Raw genomic sequence first — 25,102 nt, forward strand, 5'->3', positions numbered from 1 at the left:
GCCACAAAGGGTAGTTTGGAAAGACAGAGATGGGGAGGAGAGAGCTAAGGGAGGCAGAGTTTGGGAGGGGCAGTCAGAGTGGCCAGCTTGAAGCAAATGGCAACAGGTAAGAGATTTAATGGTGTCCCAAGAAGTCGGCACCTTGGGAGGATTCATGTTGTAACCACAGGAATTGTCACAAAACACGTTCAAAGTCAACTCCAGGAAGGCATGACTCTGTCCTGTTGAGTGGAAAGTACAAGTCACAAATTTTCCTGTCTATGCCAGCTTCTCATCTCTTTCTTGTTGTTACAGGGAAGCGTGTTTAACACCTGGAAACCCATGTGGGTTGTACTGTTAGAAGACGGAATTGAATTTTATAAGAAGAAAAGTGACAACAGCCCCAAGGGGATGATCCCACTGAAAGGAAGCACTCTCACTAGCCCCTGTCAAGACTTTGGCAAACGGATGGTAAGTTGATACCATGAGCCACCAAGACCCTTGTGTCACCTGTTACCTTGGATGCTCTTTTCAAATTCTGCCTCTCCTAGCTCTCTGCTCCTTTCTCCATTCTTAAAGCTCAGTTTACGGTCCTAGCTGTGTCACCTGCTGACCTTGGAGTCTGTCTGATGTTAGCAGTGTATTCCCTCTTGTCAGCATCCATTTGTTATCCTGTCATTGGGCTCTCTTTTTGCTAGAACAGGTTTGTATGAACTGCTGTTTCATGAAGATCCTTAGACCTTGAAGGGGGTCATTTCTAATGGAATATCTTTTGATTTTCAGTTTGTGTTAAAAATCACTACAACCAAACAACAGGACCACTTCTTCCAGGCAGCCTTCTTGGAGGAGAGGGATGCTTGGGTTCGGGACATCAAGAAAGCCATTAAATGCATTGAAGGAGGCCAAAAGTTTGCAAGAAAATCCACAAGGCGGTCCATTCGTCTGCCAGAGACAATCGACTTGGGGTAATTTTCTGAGTTTGGCTTTCTCCACTCTTTGATAGTAGAAATAGAGAGATGGGAGGGAAGCACGGGTAATCCTAGGCCCCAATAGAGACTGGGAAATGGGTTCTTTGCAGTGTTCTTTACATCTGCTCTAATCACAAGTGTTTCTTTCTCCAGGACAGACATTCCTCTTGGTATATTTTCTTTTTGTGTTAAGCATGGCCTGAAACAAGAGACTCATTAGAAAGAATTTCACGTTGGCTGCTTAAATGTCTGATAAGAATTTAGTTCATGTAGGGTGGAGTTGAAAGCGGTCTCTGAGAGGGGACAAAACACATACTTTCTGTACAACTAATGTAAGAGTTGGCATGTCACAGGAATAGAGTCATATAAAGCTTCATGAGACCTAGCACTTCTCTCACTTAGGTAAGGTCCCAAGAGAAGAAATCTGGCCTGGTCATAGCTGCTGGTTTCAGACATCATGTGATTGGCTGGCACTGTCAGAATTAAGGAGGAAAAGATGCTCAAACTACAAGGGAACATGGAGACTTAGAATTATTCCAATGAGGGTACTTTTAGTTTATTATTCTGAGGACAAAAAGTAAGAGGCCGCTCTTACCTTACCACTTTCAGGGGAAAAAAAAAGATAAGCTTTTTAAAAAAATCATCTTCTTAAAGGCAACTGTAGGGTAACCAATGGCCTGCTGAATAGCTTGTGAGGAATTGGGAGACTTATCTTTCCATTGCTTTAACAAATATCTAAAAGAACCAATTTAGGAAAGGGAGAGATTTATGCCGGTCAAAGTATCTCATTTGACTTTTGCCTTTAGTTCCATAGTGGTGGTTGGGGCCAGCGTCATGGCATACATAATTAATATAGTGAATCTGTCTACTTTGTAGCTGAGGTATGAAAGAAAGTATTTGGATTCCTATATCTCCTTTGGGAGAATGTTCACAAATAACTTAAAAAGCTCTCACTGTGTGTGTATGTGTGTGTACATGTGTGTGCACCTGTATGTGGGTCCATGTGCATAAAAAATATACAGGTGTATTTGGAGGCTGGATGCTGATTTCAGACACCTTTCTCAAGTGCTCTCCTCTTGACTATTGAGCCAAGATCTTTCACTAAACCTGGAGACCACTGGCTCACTCAGTTAGATTAGCTGACACAGTGATCCTCCTGTCTCCATCCCCACAGTGCTGATATTACAAGGTACTGTGTCCCACTTCCTCTATGGGAGCTGGGGATCCAAACTCAGGTCTTCCTGCTTCCCTGGAAAGCACTTTACTAAAAGAGCCACCCCTTCCCTGGCCACATTTCTTGAAGCTTCAACCACCTCTGAACAGCACCAAGCTGGGTCACAAGCCTTTCAGGCATGGGTGTTTGCAGGACATGCCAGATCCAGACTATTGCAGGGCCTTTAAAGATCTTTGTTCCTGCAGACATGGCCCTGGGAACTCCCAACCTTTAGCAAATAATAGGGCAACTCTTCATCTCAGGCACCGGGATGAACTCAACAAGCAGATTAACGAATTTCAGGGATATTAAGCACATCTGTTAAATGTTTTGGTTTTGTAGGCCACCTGATTATGCAAGTTGGAACACCGCCTTTTAACTACTGCTCTTCTGACACAGTAGGCTAAGGGCTATGCTCCTGAGTGGGGAAACTTAGCTTGTGAAGGCCTATCTAATGTGATTCATGGTTCTGAAAGCCTACGCCTTCATCTCTGTTTTATCTGCGCAGGGCTTTGTATCTGTCTATGAAAGACCCTGAAAAAGGAATAAAGGAACTGAATCTGGAGAAGGACAAGAAGGTTTTTAATCACTGCTTCACAGGTAAAATGATGTGCCCTCCCAAAGTGGGCAGCTAGGAGGGGATGTGGCATTCTCCCTTGGCCATCTATGTGCAGTGGGGTGAGGTGCACACGACTGAGGAGTGCAGACCTGTGAACAAGAGAAAAGGATTCTGCCTGTGTTGAAAGAGTAACAATGGGAGAAAAAGCCTTTGTTTTCATTCAAGACTCCAGAATCACAGCTATATCGACCCAGCATCTCTTTTCTCTAATATTTGGCATAATGTTGAAAAAGTATTGGAAAAGGGCACAACTTGATGTACTGCAACCCATGCTGTGATAAACAAGAATTCGGATACATAGTATAAAAATCTAAATAGTAACGTTAGAGTGTCAGACACTGTACATGGTAAGGTATTAGGTGTTTATGCCGTGTGGCTTAGCTGTGAAAACACATTCACTAAAAACACAGTGCCTGGTTTCAAAGCCTAGATCTGCAGCGTACTACCCACAAACCCCCAGGCAATAGTCAGTCATTCTGTGCTTTCCATCTATACAGTGGGGAAAAGCAGAGTGCACCTACTTCCCAGGCTTGTTGTTTTATAGTGGAACAGTACCTGACCCAGACAAAGCGTTTTGAGTGCTAAGCTTTCAAATAGTTACTATGATTAAAGAGGTTATATATCTAAGTAACAGCACCATGAATTGGGAAAAGGTGAAGAACCAAGAGAATTGCTGAGGTAAACGGGGGGCGGTGCCTCAGGTGAACAGGAGGTGGTGCCTCAATTTGACCTCAAAGCAGAGGGAGTTTGTGGGGAAGATTTATGATGATCAGTTATGGTGGAAATGTGCAAAAATATAATCTGGAAGAATAAACTGACCACCTGGAAAATCTGATGGTTCATTATAGGAAGCAAAATGGGATGTATTGTTTGGGAGTCTGTCAGACACTCCACATAGTAAGCATGCTTGCACCAGACGGCACAGATACAGCTTGTTGAAATTATAACAGTTTAAGCATCTGATAAGATATTTGGTCCACAGAAAATCCATGAAAATGGCTTAGGTCAGAGTCAGGAAGGTGAAGAGGAGAGGATGAGAATTTGCACCATGGGGTGGTATCTCACAGAATGGGCTTCAGGAAATGAAGGCCATAGCCCTTTAGCATCAAGTGAGGAATAAGCCACGGCATCTAGCTACTAAGGGACACAGCAAAAGCAAGGCAGGACTCTAAGGCTGTAGGACTGGGGTCACTATGAGAGAACCCCAGGCCAAAGGAATAAGAAGGGGTCCCTATGTAGACTTGGCTTAGACTTATTTTCTGTTGAATATGTCCCTAAAGTCTCAGAGTATTCACTAAGATTCAAGTCCTTCCTATGGATGGTCACCATAGGTTCTAGAACTCTCCATGAGTGGAGTCTTCATGTGAGTCAGATGAGAGGCAGAGATTAGGAAGCACTCAGTGCTCACATGCAATGGAGTGCCTTGACTACCTCATGACAGGGAACCTGGGCTGAGGTTGTCTTTCAGACCCCAACACACCCAGTCAAACAAGCACCACTCAAATGTGAGACATACAAAATGAAGGTCCATGACAGACTCAACTGAGGTCCAAGGTTACTTCAACTCGCTGAGTCTTAAGCTTTTTATTTTTCAAAGGGAGCTAGCAATTGGTACCTCATTTGTGAGGCTGTGAGGACTGAAGGGAGGAGTGCTTATCTTCTCAGAGAAGGAAATGGGGGTAAAAATTTCCACGTGTGACACTCATGAGGTGCTCACTTTCTGAAAGGGGTCATGGGTTTCTCAGGGGTGCCACACTCAATGTTCCAGTTCCAGTGACTCAGGAAGAGTAGGCTGCTATGTTGAGTGTCACTGTGTGATGTCATAAAGAACACACTTTATGAACGTGAAGCTTCATTTTTAGCTTGAGAATAAGATGTAAAAAATGATAATTTTTTTTCATTTCATTGCCTGTGCAATGTTCTCTTAAGAAAAAAGCTAAGTAACATGACTATTCAGTGTCCCTGCCTGAGCCTTTAAAAGGCATGATGATAAACACAAGTAATATACTCCAATTTCAATTTAGGATACATATCCCATTGTGCTATTTCATAATTAATAACTTGAAGTGTCCTTTGTTGACAGATGCTTTTAAATGTAGCATCAGACTTTCCTCACTGACCCACATCTTTCTCCTCCTCTCGACATCTTGTACCTTTTCACCAGCTCCATCTCTGGTCTCAAGGACTGTGATGGGCTTCTGAACTTGTCCACATGGCCGCTCCTTGACTATTCTGGATCCTCAGCTCCTATCTCAAACACTTGCAAAACCTTCTTATATTTTAGATCACAGTCCAGTTACTTTCTCTATAAATCAGTTTCTGATTTGATGCAGTCATTCATCAATACCACAATATACCACTTATAGAAAAATTCTTTAACTTTAACGTTTACAGTTTCACTAGTCAATCTGCCCACTACTATCTTTTTTCTAGTAATTTAGTATCTTGTACAAGCTCAGTTAATATGTGAGGTAGTAAAAATAATTTTAAAAGTATTGTATAAGTATATATATATGCATATATACATAAATATTTGTGTGTGTGTGTGTGCCTGTGTGTCAAGGTGTGCTTTAACTTTTGCATGATTTCTTTTGTTTCCAAATATCTGTCTCACTGATTTTCTTTTTTCCTCTTGGAGTCACGGGGAAGATGAGACCAGATGGACTCTTGTGTCCACTGGAGCCAGTGTGTGGTTGGTAGTCAGTGGCTCGTGGCTTGGTAAAGAGAATTAGCTTTCCCTCTGATGTTCTCATCCAGGTAATGGTGTCATTGACTGGCTGGTTTCTAACAAGCAAGTTCGGAATCGCCAGGAAGGCCTCATGATCTCTGCCTCCCTGCTCAGTGAAGGGTACCTACAGCCTGCTGGTGATCTGTCCAAGAATGCAGCCGATGGAATAGCTGAAAACCCTTTTCTGGACAACCCTGATGCTTTCTATTACTTTGTAAGTGTGAAAAGCTACCCACTTGTGGTCCTGACATAGGATCGGGGTAGGTTTTCTAAGGGTAACTAGTTCATAGCCACACGTGCAAACAGAATGTCTAGTCGGAAAAAGAATTGACGGATGGGGAGGCTGGATGGAGAAGAGAAGTTAATAACAAGCTGGTGAGATGGCTCAGAGGGTACAGAGGCTTGCCGCCAAGCCTGATAACCTGAGTTCAGTCCCCAGAACTTGTATGGTAGAAGGGAGAACCAACTCCTGCATGTTGTCCTTCAATTGTTGGCTCTTCTCACTAACTTAAGCTTTCTCCTGCTATGAACTCCCCTCCTGAATGTTGTAAACTTTGTATACTTTTGTAAGGAAAATGGCTAGGCGTTCAGAGCTAATGAGCTCTGGTGACCAGACTCCACCTCCACACTTCCCTCAACAGCCATCAGGGTTATTTTCTAAGAGTTGTAATGGCCATTCCCAGCCCAGAGGCCAAGTCACACCCAATTAGAAAAAAAAAAAATCCCACCAACCCCTGAGTTTACCCCAAGGATCAGGCCACATAATCCCTCCTATGCAAGCCACCCTCTCACCCTGGCAAGGAACCCTATAGAAACTCTGTGTTCTGCCCAGTTTTCTGCTGCTTCCTCCCTAGCAGAGGTAGTCACCCTTCTGGGTTTTTACCTCCCGATAAATCTCTTATGTGAGGTTTGTTGTGCCCTGTGAATGTGGCATTACTTGGCTCTCAACTGCCAGGATATGTTTTGGAGCAGAGCTGTAATAGTTTAAAGGAAATGATTGTTTATCTGAATAGTTTTCTGTCACTCACCTTTGAAATCTTATTTTTGTTCTAAGTCAGTGGTGCTCAACCTTCCTATTGCTGTGACACTTTAATACAGTTCTCCTTGATTCGGGGATTCCTGACCACAAAACTATTTTGTTGGTACTTTATAACTCTAATTTTGCTACTGTTATTAATCTAACATAAATAGCCGTGTTTTCCAGTGGTCTTAGGTGACCCCTGTAAAAGTGTTGTTTGACCCCCACAGGGGTCAGGACCTACAGGTTGAGAACCAATGTTCTAAGCAATCATTTAATTAATATTTTAATTAAAATTAAATTGTGTGCCACTGCTTAGCACATGTTGTCCCAGACAAAGGGAACACAGCAGTGGAAAGACAACAGCGTCTGTCCTTTTCAGAGGGCTGTCCCTGAAACCTCAGTGTGATGGGCTGTCTGTCTGTGTTCGAAGATACAAGAAAATATTCACTGTGCTTTTGTTCCACCCATCACCTTGTATGTTTCTTATGCTGTTTATGGAGATTGCTAAACCCACGTTATGTAACATGAGCCTAACTAGCGATCACATGACAATTTCAGCAACTGTGGACTTCTAGGGGGATTTTAGACAGTTTTGTTTCTATTTTGGATCAGAATGTAGAAGTTAAGAAAGCTCTGTTGAGAACCATCCAACTTGTAAAAATGAAGACAACATCCCAGACAGGGTTCATTTCACTTTTGGGGAAGTTCCACTACCAGTACTTTTTCTGCTTCAGCCCTTGTGTCTAGCTTTTTATAGCCATTTAAATGAAGGGTGCTAAATTAACTCCCCAAAGCAGCTCCCTCCTCCCCTGTGTGGTTTGTCACTCTCTTAGAGCTCAGAAAATCCACCCACTTATACTGACCTCAGGGGCTGAGATGGTAAACATGCCCTTGCTTCTCTCAAGGCGACAGATGGGTAGAGCTGGGTGACAAATCATGGTGGAGAGTGTTGTGTCGGAGTGCTGTCTGATTTCAAAGATGTGGCCACGACGTCCCATGAGAAAGGAGACGTTGATGAGCCAGACTTAGGACATTACCTGGAGACTCACAGAAAATGAAAGGTCAGATCCCACTTGACTAGAGGCACATAAGGAGCAGCAACTAGGTACAAGAGGGTGGCAGAGGCTTAGACAGCAAATCTAGAGTAACCTTGAAGTTTCAGGTCAGGGTATGTGCAACAGCAGAGAGGCACAGAGGCTGGCAGGAGGGATGTGATATCAGTACAACAATGTGCTTAAGACCAGTAAGAACCTGCTGTGTGGTTTCCCAACAGCCAGACAGTGGATTCTTCTGTGAGGAAAACTCCAGTGATGATGACGTCATTCTGAGAGAAGAATTCAGAGGGGTTATCATCAAGCAGGGATGTTTACTGAAGCAGGTGAGTGACTGCCATGATTTCACCCCAGCCTTCCTCACTCTTCAAGCCTTCTAATATTTTTTCTTCTAAATAATTAACATGAGCAGAGGATGGTAATGCATGTTCATAATTCCAGGACTCATAAAGCTAAAGAGATGTCTGTGAACTCAAGGCCAGCCTAGACTAAACAGTGAGACTTTAGCTTAAAAAGACAAAGCACAAGTAACAAATGAGAAAAGTCAAGTTGTTAAATAGGATTTAGTTTGTTTGACCAATAATAAACGGAAAATGAAACCCACAGAGTGAAAGACGAAACATTAAGTAGATGATGAAGATAATGTTGGGTTAGGACTGGGACAGGCAGGGCAGAAAATGCCCCAAGAGACAGTGAACCGCTTCTTTTGACAATCTCATAATGATGAAAGGTGATTTAAGAAAATATTGCCCTTTCTTTTTTAATAGGGAGAAGGAAGTTGGCCAAGAGTTGCCATTAAAGAGATCAAGATAGTTCATGATAAAGTACTTCAAAGTGACCAGAAAATAGGAACAGGCCACATTCTCTGGTAACCTTTAAGAGCAAAAAGGTGCCATTCCATACTGGAGAAGCCTGGTCAGACCTAAAGCAATGGCGTGAGACCAACTCTATAGCAACAGTAGGCTAAAGTCAGGTCCTGTTCAAGGGCATGGGGACAGGCACAGTACAAATGTGTGGTATGTGTGCAGGTGTGTGGGGGTGTTTTGTGCAATTTCAGGTACAATGTAGCTTCTTTTCCAGGAGTTCAGAAGGAGGAAGTATTAATTTCTAGGGGGCATAGTTTGGGTGGTTCCGTTTTAACTGACAAGCTTAGATCTTGGGTTACCTAAGTTTTTCTTTGTTGCATGTGGTTTTGCTATAACCTCTGAATTTAATCACATTAATTCAAAGATATGATGATAGGAGATTTTTGCCTAAAAGTTCACTTTATGGCATATGAACCCAGAATCTGCTCAAGTTGCGTTTGTCTGGTCTCTAGTTCCCACATGCGTTTCAGTACGTTTTGGGCAGAAGGCAGCCACAAAAAGGAAATTACCAAGGGGCTGCTAGGGGAGGCGGGTCCTATTTTATTGCTTGGAAGAGTATGTTTGTGCAGCTTTAGGGAGGTGAGAATCCAGGTTGCCAAGTGCATCCATTGTAAAGGAAGAGGTGTGTTTGTAGCCGAAGCCAAGCAGAGGCCCGAGTTACTGAGTTTCCCTTTTGCGTGCATGCCTGCCTCAATCCTTTACCCCACGAGCAACCCTGGTCCGTATCAGAACTACTTGGGGGCAAATGTAAAAATGTTCTTTATGTTCTTCAAAAGATCAGCTTTCCTTCCATTGCTGCTGGGAGTTCACCAGGGTTAACCTGCCAAGAAGGTTTACACTTTCGTGAAAAAGGATACCCGTGTTGCACACTCCACAGGTGGGAAGAAGCTGCGTCTAATTGGAGAGCTGTGTTCTTCCTGCTTCTCAATTTTATTTCAAGAGAAATAGTCATACTAGATAAACGGAACCAGTACAGGGATGAATGAACAGCTGTGGCTTATATTTGGTCTAATCCTTTCTGTATAATTTTTTTTTATTATAACATATCCCTCATTTAATTCTTTTGAAGTTCACATATATCTAGTATTTTATTTGCGTTCTGTCAGTCTCTTTCCTTATGGATTGTTAACTCTTCAAAGAATAGGGCCATGTCTTGAACTGAGTTATATGCCTAACACTACTCAACATGTCATGTACAGTAGTGTGCCATTTCACATAATTCTACAGCCAGAAGACTGCAGAGCAATATTTTAACTTATCCACATGATTCAATAACATCTAGCTTATAACTGGTCTTGGTGCTGGCTCCCCGAGAAAGACATGGTTCAGGACCCAGTAATTCACCATGACCTCCTTTTACCTTGCATCTCAGTACACTTCTTTTGTACGCACTGTGTACAGAGTGATGCTACCAACTCACCCTTCCATTCTCTATGCTGTTTCTTGGTACAGGGGCACCGGAGAAAAAACTGGAAAGTGAGAAAGTTCATTCTGAGAGAAGACCCAGCCTACCTGCACTATTATGACCCTGCTGGGGTGAGGTTTTGTGTAGATAAGTCTATCCAAATAGAAGCTTTGCAGTGTGCATGAGCTGGGGCCACTCCTGCTGTTAGATCACTTCTGTTTCCATTCTCAGGTTTCTTCTAAGTCTGTTACTTTTTTTCTACCATTTCCCATGGCAATGTATGAGTTCTTGTGCCTCCAGGAGTTGAAGACAATATCAACATACATATTATATGTATTTGGTTAACTCAGTAGAAGCTATTTTGTCCCATTTTAATTACACACACACACACACACACACACACACACACACACACACACCATTTTAATTTCTTTTAGCATTCAAATAATAGGTTTCATTGTGACACTTCCACACACATCTGCCTTCTTTGTTGTCATTCCTCTGCCTCAATGCTCTCTCGTGTACCATCTTCTCCACTCCCATTCCATTCTTCCTCCCTTGAGAAAGTCTTTCTGCTCTCATGTACCATACAGTCTTTACACCCTTACTCTTCTTCTTTTTATACACTTTCTCCTCATTTGTAGTCCCCAGTCTACTTTCTAAGGGCTTCCCAGGAGAAAACATGAGGAACAGTCAACTTTCTGAGTTTGGTTTATCTTGCTTCACCAAAATGGTCTATAGTCCCAACCATTTTTCTACACGTGTCAATAGTTTTCTATTTTTACCGCTGTGTATGTTACACATTTTCATTACCCATCCATCCAATCCAACTTCCAGGTTGAACTGGAATGAATTTTCTTCCACTTCTCTCTGCTCTTGCCAGACTGACCCTGTGCTAGACCAGGCAGTGTATTTCCTCCTTCTATCCTTTTGAGAAGCCTCCACATTTGTTTTATGTAGTGGCCAGCACAGTTTACTTTCCCGTCAGCAGTGTGTAAGGGTTCATTTTTCTCTGTATCCTTGCCAATATTTACTATTTTATTTCTGTGACAGCCATTCTGGCTGGGGTGAAATAGACCCTCAATGTGATTTTGATTTGTACTTCAAATGTACTGACTGCTTGTGGCTCTTATTTTGAGAACTGTCTATCCATTTCATTAGCCCAATGTTTAATTTGTTGCTTTGTTTTTCTTGGTATTTTATTTAGGAGTTCTTAATATATTCCAGATACTAACGAATATCATGTTTGGTGTAGAATTGGTCAAGGTTTCCTCCTGTTCTGCAGGCATCTCTTCACTCTGCTGATTTTACTCCACCAATGTGGAGAAGGGTTTCAATGTCCTCCACACCACTTGTCAATTTTGTTATTTCCTTTGCTGCTGGAGTCCTTTCCAAGAAGCCCATTCTTAAACATCATCTTGAAAGGGGGGGTAGACATCCTGAAAAGGATTTTCTTCCATCTCTCTCTGCTCTTACCAGACAGACTGACCCTGTGCTAGACCAGGCAGGTCTAGCACCACATATTTTGGAGACATGGTAGCCCCTCTCTCTTCTAGGGTGAAGATCCCCTGGGAGCAGTCCACTTGAGAGGCTGTGTGGTGACTTCGGTAGAGAGTAATCCTGATGGTAAGAATGAACTTCTTTATAGCTTGTATATTTATGACATGCATACATTAACTGTCTGAAAACTTTGGAGGTATTTAAGTGCCATCTCTTCCCATGAGCTGATCCACCTTTCAGAACTTGGGAAAAGAGGTGTTTTTGTGCATGCCTTGAGTATGCCACTAAATAATGATAGAAAAGCCTATTACCTCCAAACTGGCTTCTACAGAGAGCTTGACCACAACTTCTGATGCTGTGGCTTTCCTTAAAGGAGATCATGTACTTATCCATATAAAGAAATGCTCTGCAATAAAGGGAACACCAATGCAGTGATGCCGAATACTCAGTGGGAAGATCACAAGGCACGACTGGTGGGTCTGTGCTACTTAGTCTGCCACAAAACCCACCGTGAGCCATGCCACCCTGCTGGATCTCAGTTCCTGCTCTGAAAATAAGGGGCTGCACCAGATGCCTTTTACTGACACATGGATTAACCATGAGGCTGTTGAGTATCTTGTCAGGCCAGAGGACACATGGAGTCACTGAGATGTGACATTAACAGCCTGCTCTAATTTTTCTTCCCTGTCATTTGCTAGACTTTTTCTTTCTGTGTTGTTTTATTTATTTTTTTTTTAAAATCATATTTTTGAGCATAAAATCATACAGAAAACTATGTAACAATGACCAAATTTCAACAGAAGTAACCATACAATTTGTTTTGTTTGATGCATGCGTGTCCGTCTTCATCTCTTGATAATTTATCTTGAATCAAATGAAGACATACCATTTAAAGGGGAACAAACCATGGAATCACTCTGGCTTTACATTTTGGGTTTAGTTGCCTTTTCATCTTTTATTAAGAGCTCAGAATTAGGTCTTAGTTTAGACTATACTTACAAGACTGATGTTAGATATGGTTTGGGTTTATTATATATTCATGCTTGCAGATAAAAATATATGTACCTTTTAATGCAATGCATATGGAGGTTGGCTCTAGGTTTATATTACGAGCAAAAGAAAGGAGCTCCTTAAACACCATCAGAAGTTACTTAGTAGATGCTATTGGTGTGCAAAGGCAAGAAATTTGGCACACTTACTAATGATGAAAGAAAATGTTTCTCCTTGAGTATTATGCATGCTTTTTAATAATCATACTATGTAGCTATCTTTACAAACATTGCATGTATCCTTAGACAAGGAATATGCATGTATGCATGTTTGCAATATGACACTGTGAGACAGGCGTTTCATGATCTGGGGAAGGAAAAGGGACAGGTGAGCTTCTGGTACCCACAGGGTATTTCACTTTCTCTCTCACCAGGGAGGAAGAGTGATGAAGAGAACCTCTTTGAGATCATCACAGCAGATGAAGTTCACTATTACTTGCAGGCGGCCACTTCCAAGGAGCGGACTGAGTGGATCAAAGCCATCCAGGTGGCCTCACGGACTGGGAAGTAAGGACAATGTTCAAGTCCTCATCCCTCCCGAGGGAAGCCCATGTGTAGATAAGCTCAGTGAGTGACTTATCTGTGGTAATTCAACCAAGAAGAACGTAGGACTAGGAGGCATTTGCCTGCATGTAACCAACTAGGTGCCACATAATGTTGCCTGTGCCCTTCCACTCACTCTGGTCTCGCCACCCTATCTGTGTCCATAAGCCATATAATGAGCTATGTCGGTAGGCTACATAGCCTTTCCAGGCCTTAGGGACTCTTGTGGAAAATGAAGTCATGAACTAGGATATCTCTGAGGTCCTATATAGGTTAAAAAGCCAAACAGCAAATCTCTGTGGTTATAATGCTCTGTGATTATAATCCCCATGTAAGCGAAACTGTGTCCAGCTATTCTGCTGGTGTCTCTTTTGGGTCAGCAAGTGGGCTCTTGCCTCTCCTCACATGTGCCTGGTTTCTTTTAGACATCACCTGTCTTTGAAACGGTTGCCAAAGTGTTCTGAGAATACTAAGAATTCTCCTTTGGTCTCTGATCTTGTAGCTGTTGTTCACAACTTCATGGTCATGTAGTTCATGCAGGCATTTCTCAAGAGGAGATTTCAGCCTTCAGCTTTTGCGGTTGTAGTTCCTGAGAAGCAGACCCAAGGAAACCAGGGGCAGCTGAGGGTCTTGCTAGATGCCAAAGCTGCTTAGATCAAGATCTGAGGTGGGATGGGGTCATCCCTTTGGTCTTTTCTGGAATATGATGTATCATTTCTTACAAATTATAGGGTTATCCCTAAGTTCTTGAGTTTCTCTTAAGTTTTACAGAAAATTAGTTCATTGCATGTGTGAAGGCCATGGGCAGTGGCCTGGCTAGCATGTCTCCCCGATCTGCAGGGAGAGGACAGGACTGGATTGAGGGGCAAGCTGAATAGATAGATGATAGACCTCTCCAGGGTCAACACCGAGGGCCTGGAATCTATACAGAGTGTTTGATGAAGGATATCAAAGCCATGAATCTCCTTTAAGTCTTCTGATCTCAGTGCCATGCAATTCTCTGGTCTTAAGAGTAAGCAGCTCCCATTTGGGCTCTGAGGGCTTTCTGGTCTGGTTATTAGTGGGAGCTGCTTCGAAATAGGAACTTGTCTATAATTTTTCAGTCTAATTACTCGTGTCCCAAAGTATAAAACCAGGTATTCATGCAACGGAGTATATTTTTTAAAATATTATTATTTTTGTGTGTATGGTTGTTTGGCCTGTATGTATGTACCATGTGCTACACCTGGTCCATGAAAGCCAAAAGAGGCCACTGGATCTCCTCCAGTTGGAATTAAGGGTGACTGAGCCACTATGTGTGTGTGTGGTGGGAACTGCACCCAGATCCTCTGGAGGAACAGCCAGTGTTCTTAGCTCTGAGTTATATTGTCAGCACTATGAATATTTTTCTAACTCCATATTTAGTTCTGTGGTGCTGGTAAAGGAAGGAGCGAACATTTCCCTGATCACATAGCCCCTGTACTCATGTGTTAATTCCCTTGTGCCAGTCATGCGGCTCTGGCTACGGTTATTTTATTGATGGCCAAGAGGCCAACGACTATCCTTTCTTTGATTCTTCAGCACACTGTCTTTATCGAATGCACACAACATTTTATTTACAGTTAGTCTTCAAATAATTATTAACATGGAGTCAGCATTATGTTTTGGAATAGGTAGGGTTTAGCTTCGCGTTGTTTGGGCACGCCGACTTTGAAATGGCTTTCCCTTTATATGATTCGCTTTTATGTTCTGAATAGTTTTATTTTATTTCTCAAATCATTTGCATATACTTGTCATTTAAAACAAAACAAACACCATGGGCTGAAGAGGTGGCTCAGCAGTTAAGAGCACTTGCTGTTTTTGCAGAGGACTGGGATTCTGTTCCCAGGTCCACATGGTGGCTCCCAGTTGTCTGTAATTCCAGTTCCAGGGGATCTAACACCTTTTTTCTGGCCTCCAAAGGTACTGGAGACATGTGGAATACATGAGTGCATACATACAGGCAAGTACTCACATACATAAAGCAAAATTAAATAAATCTTTTAAAGCCAGTTTACTTTAGGGTCTAATAAAATACACTCACACTGAAGACATGGTTATGGATAAGGTGGAGTATACTTCTTGTTTTTAACACATATCACTTCAACTATAATCCTTAGACAAATGAAAAGACCCATTAAGTACATACACATTAGGTATACACCTAAGCTTTCTTCTTTGAGCTGCTAAGGATGCTGTAATCTCATCTCTGCTACAGCCTAGTGACTGTTTTCCCCTGGGACTTCAGGTACATAGTAATGCAGGTGGGCACAGCGGCTTGTAGCATTGTGAAGGCTTTCTAATGTAAACAGTTGCCTTCTCTTTGGTAGAAGCTGTCTCTCGACAAAACAAGTATGTAGGGAATATTTAAATGTGCTATTTATATCTGAAAAATTTCTTGGCCTACAAATAAAACTCAGATCCTGTTGGGCACCACAATAAGATAACAGACATGATTTGGACACTGTCATGGTAGCCACCACCCTCAGGATGTATGTGAAGTGTGTGGAAGCTGATCTTCTTGCAGGGCGGCTGTTGCTGTCAAGAAAGACTGGCCATTTTTTTTCCCTCAGTATTCAAACTTAAAGTGGGAAGGAAACAGGTTGCTTAATTACCAACCACAGAGGTTTAAGAAATAATATATAAGCCATGTATAGTGGCATACACATGCAAGGCCAAAGCTTGTGAGTCATGGTAGGTACGTAGGAGGATGGCAAGTTTAGGGCAAGTTTAGCGACACAGTGAGACCATGGAAATAAGAAAAAAAATAAGGAAGGAGCAGAAGACAAGGTGATAAAAGGAGGCAAAGATCTTCTTGCCTTATACAACTCACATAAGTCAGACAAATAAAACATCAGTCTGAAAACCGAAACACTCGCTAGAAGTCGAGATAGTGAAATCTCACAGCATGAAATGCAGCATTTGGTTTCTAATAAACACACACACACAGACACACACACACAGATACACATACACATACACAGACACACACATACACACACACAGACACACATATATACACACACAGACACATACATATATACATACACACATGCATACACACAGACACACACATACACACACACAGACACACATATATACACACACAGACACATACATATATACATACACACACATGCATACACACAGACACACACATATGCACACATATGCACACAGACACACAGACACACACAGACACACACATACACACACACAGACACACACACACACATACACAGACACACACACACAGATACGCATACACAGACACACACACATACACACACAGACACACAGACAGACACACACACACACACACACAGACACACAGACAGACACACACATATACACACACAGACACATACATATACACATACACACACATACACACACATGCATACATACAGACACACACATATGCACACATATGCACACATGTGCACACATACACACATACACACACAGATGCACACATATGCACACATATGCACACATACACACATACACACACAGATGCACACCCCTTCCACACAGACACACACACATATACACACACATACACACACACAGACAGGGACACACACACATACACACACATACACAGACACACATACACACCCCCCCACACACACACACGCACACTACACCACAGCAAGTGACTTTCAAAGCAGAATGTGGAAGTTACTTAAATGAAGACATAGATAACCATTTGGTGCTGGTCAGAAGATAGTAAAGAAAGCTAAACAAAGGCTTAGAGCCCATTGCCTATGGACTCTTTGGAGAATGATGTAAACACCTCTGGCCCCCATTTTTAGGACAAAAAGAAGACAGGAAGGGTAATCGCACAACAGTTCAGATTGTATTCTGTGTTCTTTAAATACAGGGTTTAAAGCCATGCAGGATGCGTTAGCAGTACAGAAGATAGTAACGAAAAAAGAAAATAGTGGGGGAAGTTCAAAAAGTTAAAAAGTTGCTTAAAAATAGAGTGAAATTATACCCTTGCTGTGTTTGGTCTAGTTTCAGGGCAAAATGAACATAAAATTTAGAGGTCACTGGAGGAGACAAAGCAGGTGGGGGTTGCTCTTCTGAGGAGAAATACACAGGGATGCTTGTGGCAAGGCTTCGATATGGTGGGGAAGGCACTGCTGGAGCCTGAGATTGGGGCTCAGATGCAAACTCATGACTTACATAGTTACAGCCTTCCTTAGTATCAGCGTCTGTGTTAGTCAGCATTCCATCACTGCAACAAATGTCTCAGATAAACCAACTTAGAGAGAGAAAGGTTTATTTTGGCTCGCAGTTTCCATTAACGGTTGGCTGGCCTCTAGTTTGGGGCTTCTGGTGACTATCTTATACCAGCAGAGAGCAGGTTCTGGTTGTGGCTGTGGTTAGGAATGGAAAATATTCTGAGACACTCACATCCTCTTCAAGCACATGTTCCCAGCGACTAAAAGAGTTACTACTGGACCTCTGAGAGGTTCTCCTGCCTCCTAACAGAGCTACATGGGAGCCCAAGCTGTAGCCACGAGAGCCTTTCTATCCACATACGATTTTGGCAGCCTCTTGGTTATTAAAATAAAATTGGTGTTGCTGTTAGGACCAAACAGAGCAACATGTATGAACTACTTGGCATGTGTGGACACACCACAAACCCTAGCTTCCCTTCCTTTGTCTCTTCTTCCATCAAAGGCATTCATGGTAATCTAAGGTAGTGGGCAATGGTTTTCAATTTTCTAAACCTTAATCACAATTGCCTAGAATTCTTTTGTTGGCCATTGGTGTATAAAACTTGTTCAAGACCCCTTGCCCTTTCATTGTAGGATATTCAAAGCCCAGCTTACCTGACTTCGGAATCTATGTTCTTAAGCTCACCGTCCTAGCTTTTGGTATATATCTTGTTTCCATTGGAACCCTGTTAACTGTGCCCTGGCTCCTGTCCTATCAGCTACAGCAGCATTTCCTGTTAGCACACAGCTAGCCCTGACTCTGGGTTCTGAGCTTTCCGTGGCCTAAGGGAAACCTCTATGGTCAAATATAGCTCAGCAAAGGGCACTGGTTTTGAGGTTTTGTGATATGTTTTTGCAGACATTTTTTTGGACCGATTAGGATGTATTTGTACACACACACACTGAGTACTCATTTGTTTTAAACTTCCCTCTGTGGATGAGCAGCAAGAAGCATTCACACATACACAGGAAAACCCTGCTGCATGAATAAAACCCATGGTTTGCCAACAATCAGAAAACTTACCCAAACGTGTGAGAAATCAATACACACATAAATAACTAGATAAAAAAAAACATGTGTGGAGTGTCATCAGTCATCAGGGAAGTGCTAATTGAGGTCACAGCAGGACATCTCCATAGAATTGGGGGGCTCCCTGAACCAACATAGAATAACGTCCTGAGTTTCAACCAGGGAATGGAACACCTGAACCTTTGCAGTGGTACAGTACAATGTTCTGTGAAAAGTACAGTGGTATTAGCCAGCCACTTTGAATAACAACCTGTGGGAAGACTTAAAGCATTAAATATATACTATCTACTCCATTCCTTGATCCATATCCAAGAGAAATAACAGCACATGTCCATACAGAACTTTCATGAGTGTTCATCATTTGTAGTTGTTAGAACAAGAAAGATGATCCAGATATTTTTTAAAAATACAGTAGTAAAAAAGCAAATCATATGTATTCATACAATGACATACTTCACACAATAAAGGAGTAAACTCTTTGTATGTACAACAGGACAAATAGGCTTGGCAAAAAGTTGTATATGCTGTGTAACTGTAATGACATGAGATTCTAGAAACTGCACACTAATCTGTAGTGATAAAAAAGAGATCAGTGGGTATTTGGGCATTGGAAAGAGCCCGAAAAGAAGTGGGCAGAAGGAAACACAAAGGAAGGAGAAAGCATTTGAGAGGGATAAAAACCTTTGTCTAGAAGGTTGCATTAGTGTTACGGGTACATAAGTATATTAATACCTGCTAAGTTGTGCATTGCAGATGCTATGTGTTGTGTGCCAGGAGGCTTTGCACAGTAGACGCTCTGTATTTGGGTTCAGCAAGAGTAGTTGCCTTGTGAGCCTGCCATGTCCCACTTGGCATTCCTTTGGGAGTGGTTTGGGGGAAGGCCACAGCATATATAGCCCCATCCCTTATCTTTGGTGTGGTAGGATGTATCTGAGGATTAGATGTGCAAAAACCAGGGTGCTTTGGAAGCATGGTGTTCAGCCTGAAATTTCTTGCCTTTTCAAGATTTCTTGTCTGTTATAAAGACATTTGAGGGTCTCCTTTACCTACTAAAGATTTTACTGCAGTAGGGACTGGTTATTTCTTTTACACAGGAAAGGACACAAAAGAACGGAGAAGGGGGTGGTTTTCTGGGACTATATGTGTGGTTCAGTGATAAAGTACTTTATATAGAGTGCAGGAGCCTGGGTTCAATTCTTGGCACCACCCAAAACGGTTACTTTTAAAGACAACCCATATCTGACTTCTCTGGTTGGCATCATGTATTGTAAATTACTGATTTGTCTACCTTGCAAGAAGAGAGCAGAAACCAACTTGTGATCTTACTCTTTGACATTGCACTGAACGGCTATGTTTCATTTTTAGATTCTGCATCTTCAAGTCTGACAAATATAAGCAGAATGGTCAGACAGAAGCTCATTTTACCACCTTGTTAAGGGTCCAGTGTCATGTCAGAATGAAAGTGCCATGTCTCATGTCCCTGTGGATCTTTCCTTTATTGTCAATGTCTTGACGTACAAGGGAAGTAACACCTGGTTGTCTTATTTGTGGATTTCATTGGAGGTAGTGTAAAACCAGAGGACTCAGGGCCTAGTTTGCTCGTTTATTTCTTGTCTCGCTGACTGACCTAGATGGTTGGCTGTGTATCTGTCCACCCACTGTGCTCTTTTTCCTTATCTGGCTGTAAAGAATAGACTGAAGAGGGTAAAAGCTGAAGCTAGAAATACGATGATGAATAATTCACTCAAGAAACAACACTGACTTAGGCCAGACAAGGAAGCCTTGCATATGAACATTGTCCCATTTGGGCTACATATTGTTTGCAATCTCATTAATAGGACATACTAAGTAATGTGGGAAGGATGGGTAAGAAGAAAGACAAAGGAAGAGTGACACACATTACCTTGAGTATTGTATAAAAAGTGGAACTGTTTGCTGAGGTAGGAAGATGCAGAGATTCAGACTACTTATTACATCTTATGAAGACTACCACCTATACGTATTTCAAATGAGACTTCTTACATATGCAGGGCTACCTCGACTAGTCTAAGTCACTGTTGTTTCTTAAGCAAATTATTCATCTGTTTCTCATAATATTTCTATATAGAGAGGTAGCATTTAGGGCTGAGGGGCTAGCTTTCTTACATATGACATGCTTTGAGCCATTTAATTAGAGGGTAGGTTCAGAGAAATGGTAAGGACCAAGTGAAAAATGCCTCTTCTAGTGGAGAACTGAGTATATCTGGATCCAATGTAGGGGTGTGCTGATTTTGAAGTCAGTAAGAGATACCCCAACCTCAAATTGCCATTTGAAGAATGAAAGCTGTGATCTCAGCAGAGAGGAATAAGATGTACTTATATATGGGTAATTAGAAAGCTGTAGGGCAAATGCCCAGGTTCTGAGGTAAAATACAAGAATCTACCAGAGTCTCATACTTGTTACTTACATTATACAGTTTTTCTCTTTGTCACATGTGTTTACAGCACCAATATGATGACAGTTGCTATAATACACTGTGCATATAAGCCCCCAAATCAAGGATGCAAATGCAAGTTTCCCCAACTGCACTTTAATAGGAGCTAAACGACTTTGAGATCCTCCTTTTTCTGATTGTGACACAGGCACAGACTTAAATGAACACTGGAGAATGCTGTCCAAAATGATCAGCATTAATGTGTCAGGTGGCAAGCACACATAGGGTAGAAATACTGCATACTCACTTACGCATTTGGTAAACATATTCTTTTTTCAATGTTTATCTGTAGGTTGTACTTGAAATATAACAATGCTGTATCTCTGTGTGAGAGAATAGAGACGAATCCAATCTGCCTTCTTAAGAATCATTTGTCTTCTTTGGGGGATTGGTATGGTGCTGGAGTTATCTTGTGGAATGAATAATTTGTTTGAAAGGTTAATGATGATATAGTTTGTTTGGGCATTATTATTATTACTTGAGGAATGACAAGTTTCCTGAGATTTGCCAATGGCCATTTATATGATATGTATCCCAGACCAGGAACCATATCAATTATGTTGTTACAAGTGTTGTTTTATTTCAAACTCTAAACACACCAAATCTTCTTTACTATGGTTGTACAGATAAGGACGTCAAGAATCATCAAGGTGAATCTGATTGGCCAAGATTCTACAACCAGGATAATGGAGATGGACATCAAGGCCAGACTTTGAACTTTTAGTTGGCATTCTGTTTTGTCCTCACCTTCCTCACATGCTTCTGGGGTGTATCATTCTAATGTATTGTTTATTTAATATTCACTTTAGCAAGAGTTCTCAAGCTTTGTAGGTCTGTTCCCCCGACCCCAGCACTCAAAGAAAACAATATTGTGTCTGTATGCCTTGCCACGGGAAGTCTGGAGACCTCACAGATAGTCCAGAAAATATCAAGGCTGGAGGAGGACGAGGCCTTTCATCCCTTTGTATTCTGAGTTCTCCCTACTGTTTTTTCTCAGTTGAATAAAACAATTGCCATGATACTCCACACAATACAGAAGGCCTCAGCCTACTTGTGTCCCTTGCTCAATGTCATTTCTTCAATGTACAAGGATGTCAGCTGGGTCCTTAGAAAAGCTGAGCCTGAGATAGAACAAGGAGTGAAAGAAACATATTAAGAAGGGAAAAGAATGATATTAAAACAGACAAAAGTGAAAGGAAGTAGAAATTGGGTAAGGAAACCAACAAAAATCTAACAACAGGGTTGGCCTAGAAAGAATAGCAAGGGACCATCTTCGCCTGACTGAGCAGTATATCAGGTCCTCTGTCTTATGTGGAGAAGTGACCCAAAGTGACAATATTTTTATGGACTAATGAACAGTACTGCATGGTTTCTCTAATTACACAGAATCTTACAAGGAAAAAAGACTGAAAGATCAGAGACAAGGAACTCTTGGGAAGAAGCATAAGGATGGACATCTGGGAGTGGGTGTAAAGTGTGAGGATATATATGCCATATTCTAAATCCCAGAAGCTTCCATCCCCAAATCACTTGGCCTGCAATCACCAAAGCCTTAGAACAAAGGACAAATGAATGGGTGGCCACAGTGGTAGCTATAGAGGCCACATACAAGGACAACAGCATTGGCTTCAACTTTTCAACTTCATTTAGCTATTGCCACCATGTGCTCACATGTCCAGCATGTGAGCAGTGAAGACGAGTGCTGAACACTGTGTGGTATTCTTCAAGGGAATTAACAAGTTCTCTGATAAGTTGGCTATATTTCATTCTGAATGTTTTGTCCTTGCAAGAACAGATGCTGAATCTAGCTGTGAATTTCTCTTTCTTATTCAGAGTACTCTATTTATAGACAAAGGGTCCATATACTATAATGTCTAGTTAGATAGCTATTGTAGTTGGGAGAAGGAAATAGATCCATTTTGTGGGTCTAGTACATCCCTCAGTCATATTTCCTTGAGCCTCTGCCTGGCTCACTAGTTATCAATTCTTAATTCATGTTAAAATCATCCTTCTTATATAGCCATATTTCTGTGTTTAGACCAGAACCCTACCATTTATTGTCTGGGTTCATTTTAAAAGTCTCCAAATGGGCTTCCATACCCCACAACTACGCTCCAATCTACTTTACATATATTTATCACTAAACTCCATATGAAATGAAGAACCCTTAAATATCTAATGTTGTTTATCTTCTAAACCTCAGCTCATCTCCAACTGTTCCATTGTTTGTACCATACCATAATCAATTCATGATAGCTCTGACCAAGTGAGTGGACAGTTTAATCCATTGGTAGATTCAAGTCTATTGGGAGGAGGTAGACCTCTGCAAGGTGGAGGAAGAAGGCCAATGTGGGTGTATCCTTAAGGAGCTATATCATGGTCACTCCTGTTATCACTCTGCAATGACTCCTCCCTATTATAATGTGCCCTTTCCTGGTTCACCACACTCAGTGACCCTGGTGGACTGAAACTCTTAAATTTATGATCTAAAAATGACTCCTTCTTCTAAACAAAATGATGGGCATTTTGTCCCAGCATCAAGTGGAGCACATAAACAAGGAGGTGTCCTTGTTTTGTCAAACATTAATTTCCATAAAATTCAGGAGTAAGATGGAAAACTTAATAAGATCTTATATTAAAACCAAAAAGTAAACAACTAGCTGGGCAGGCAAGTAGTGTCCACTGGTGCTGTAGAGACATGACTGGTGGTGGGGGGCAGGATAACCAATGGCTTTCTGATTGAATCTAAGGCCCACTCCACAGAAGACAATTCATGTCTAGTACTATTGGTCAGATGCCTGTGTCTGGGGAGGACATAAGCCCTACCAGGGAGGCTGTTACTATTGTTTTGTGAAATACACACGTTGTGCCTATTAAATTGCCCTTGAAAAGACCTCATCTCATGAGTCCCAAAGCTAAGAATGTCCTCAGACAAAATGCAATGCCTACATTGTTGTAATCCTTATAATCTATCTGATGTTTCTACAAATGTATTTGAAAAAAAATGCCTTGATTTAGGACTTTGTTCTGTTACTCTGAAAATTCATGTAAGTGATACAACACTGTAGTAGTGTTTTTGGGAAACCTCAATGTACTTTCCTAAGACATAGTCACTCATATTTTGCTCTAGAATAAACTCTAAACTTTTATTCCTTTGAAGGTAAGAGCTGTCTTTTTTTGTGTCAATCGTGTGGAAGCCCCCAAGTCCTCTCCCTATGTACTGTGTATGTCTCCATCTTGGTGTTCTTGAATAGAATCTTTTATAATAAACTGGCATTTGTACAGAAGTCACTTTCTGGGTTTTGTAATACATTCTTGTGAGATTATGCCCTTAATTTGAGATTCTATATTAACTCGTGGTTTGTACCACAACATAATGGTAGGACACAGGTGGTGACTACAGAATGAGTTAATGTGAGGGCAATTCCCACACATTTGTTATCAAAGGATTATATGTAAGCAGATATAAACACTTCTTTTTTTATGGACTGTGAATTTGGAAGGTTCAAGGAAGAACTTTATATATATATTTTTTTCAGATTTACCTTAAAGTTGAAATATAACTGTGGATTAATGTACAAAAGGCAAACGTTCAAACTGGTTACTTAAGATTAGTATACTTCTTGTATTTAATTATATATTTTCTACAAAATTTATTGTATTAGTTTTCTGTTGCTCTTCTAAGAAATCAGCACAGATTTCTTAGCACAGATAAGATGGCTTACAATAATACAAATATATTATCTTATAGCTTTGGACGTTGTAAGTCTAAATTGGGTCTCAGGATGTGAGCAAGGCTACATTCCTTGAGGGACTACTAGGGGAGAGTCCATTTCCTTACTTTTTAAAGTTTATAGAAAGGAATCTCATTCCTTGGCTAGAAAGTCCCCAAGATGGCAATCTTGGCTGTCAACTTGACTGGATCTGAAATCAACAAAAATGCAAACTTCTGGACACTGGCATGGACTTTCTCCAGTAAAATTATTTGAAATGTAAAGATCTATGCTAAATATGGGTGGCACCTTCTAGTGGCAACCCAGATAAAAGGTCATGGAAGAGTCTTTTTCCTGCTTGTTCTTACTCTTGCTGACAAGTCCACTTATTCCTCTGGTGCTGCATTCCTTCACTGATAATAGAACCAGCTTCTTTGGGTTCCCAGTATAGCCTGAAGACCAGTTGCTTTTCTGGAATCCTTCAGGACTTTCATGCCAGACTGGGATTGCTGAAACACCTATCCTTGTGGATTGGGTAATTACTGGATTCTTGGCTGTGCCAGTATGAAGCAGTCATTGTTGGACTACCTGGATCTTACTGTATAATTCAATCTGGTAAATCCCTTCTAAATATCAATTCATTTTTATCATTCTGGTCTTCTACAGAACCCAGCATTGTCACCTTCCAAGCCCAC

At 41.4% G+C, this 25,102-nt stretch overlaps 1 protein-coding gene across 5 annotated transcripts in view; it reads left to right on the forward strand.

The window, feature by feature from the left end:
- The window catches only part of Plek (pleckstrin), a 79,025-nt gene extending 55,172 nt beyond the window's left edge, over positions 1–23,853 (forward strand). For 4 of the 5 annotated variants that reach the window (XM_076938100.1, XM_076938099.1, XM_076938096.1 and 1 more), the window contains 9 exons: positions 295–450; positions 763–944; positions 2,669–2,760; positions 5,537–5,721; positions 7,802–7,906; positions 9,899–9,982; positions 11,408–11,477; positions 12,775–12,907; positions 21,321–23,853. In XM_076938100.1, coding sequence (XP_076794215.1) covers positions 322–450; positions 763–944; positions 2,669–2,760; positions 5,537–5,721; positions 7,802–7,906; positions 9,899–9,982; positions 11,408–11,477; positions 12,775–12,907; positions 21,321–21,324 — 984 coding nt within the window. In that variant the 5' untranslated portion in view covers positions 295–321 and the 3' untranslated portion in view covers positions 21,325–23,853. Of the gene's footprint in view, positions 1–294; positions 451–762; positions 945–2,668; positions 2,761–5,536; positions 5,722–7,801; positions 7,907–9,898; positions 9,983–11,407; positions 11,478–12,774; positions 12,912–21,320 lie in introns of those variants that run through there. The other variant, XM_076938097.1, reaches the window with a different exon arrangement.
- Positions 23,854–25,102: the final 1,249 nt, after the last annotated feature.

The sequence above is a fragment of the Arvicanthis niloticus genome, chromosome 7 (genome assembly GCF_011762505.2).
Source record: "Arvicanthis niloticus isolate mArvNil1 chromosome 7, mArvNil1.pat.X, whole genome shotgun sequence".
Taxonomy (NCBI): domain Eukaryota; kingdom Metazoa; phylum Chordata; class Mammalia; order Rodentia; family Muridae; genus Arvicanthis; species Arvicanthis niloticus.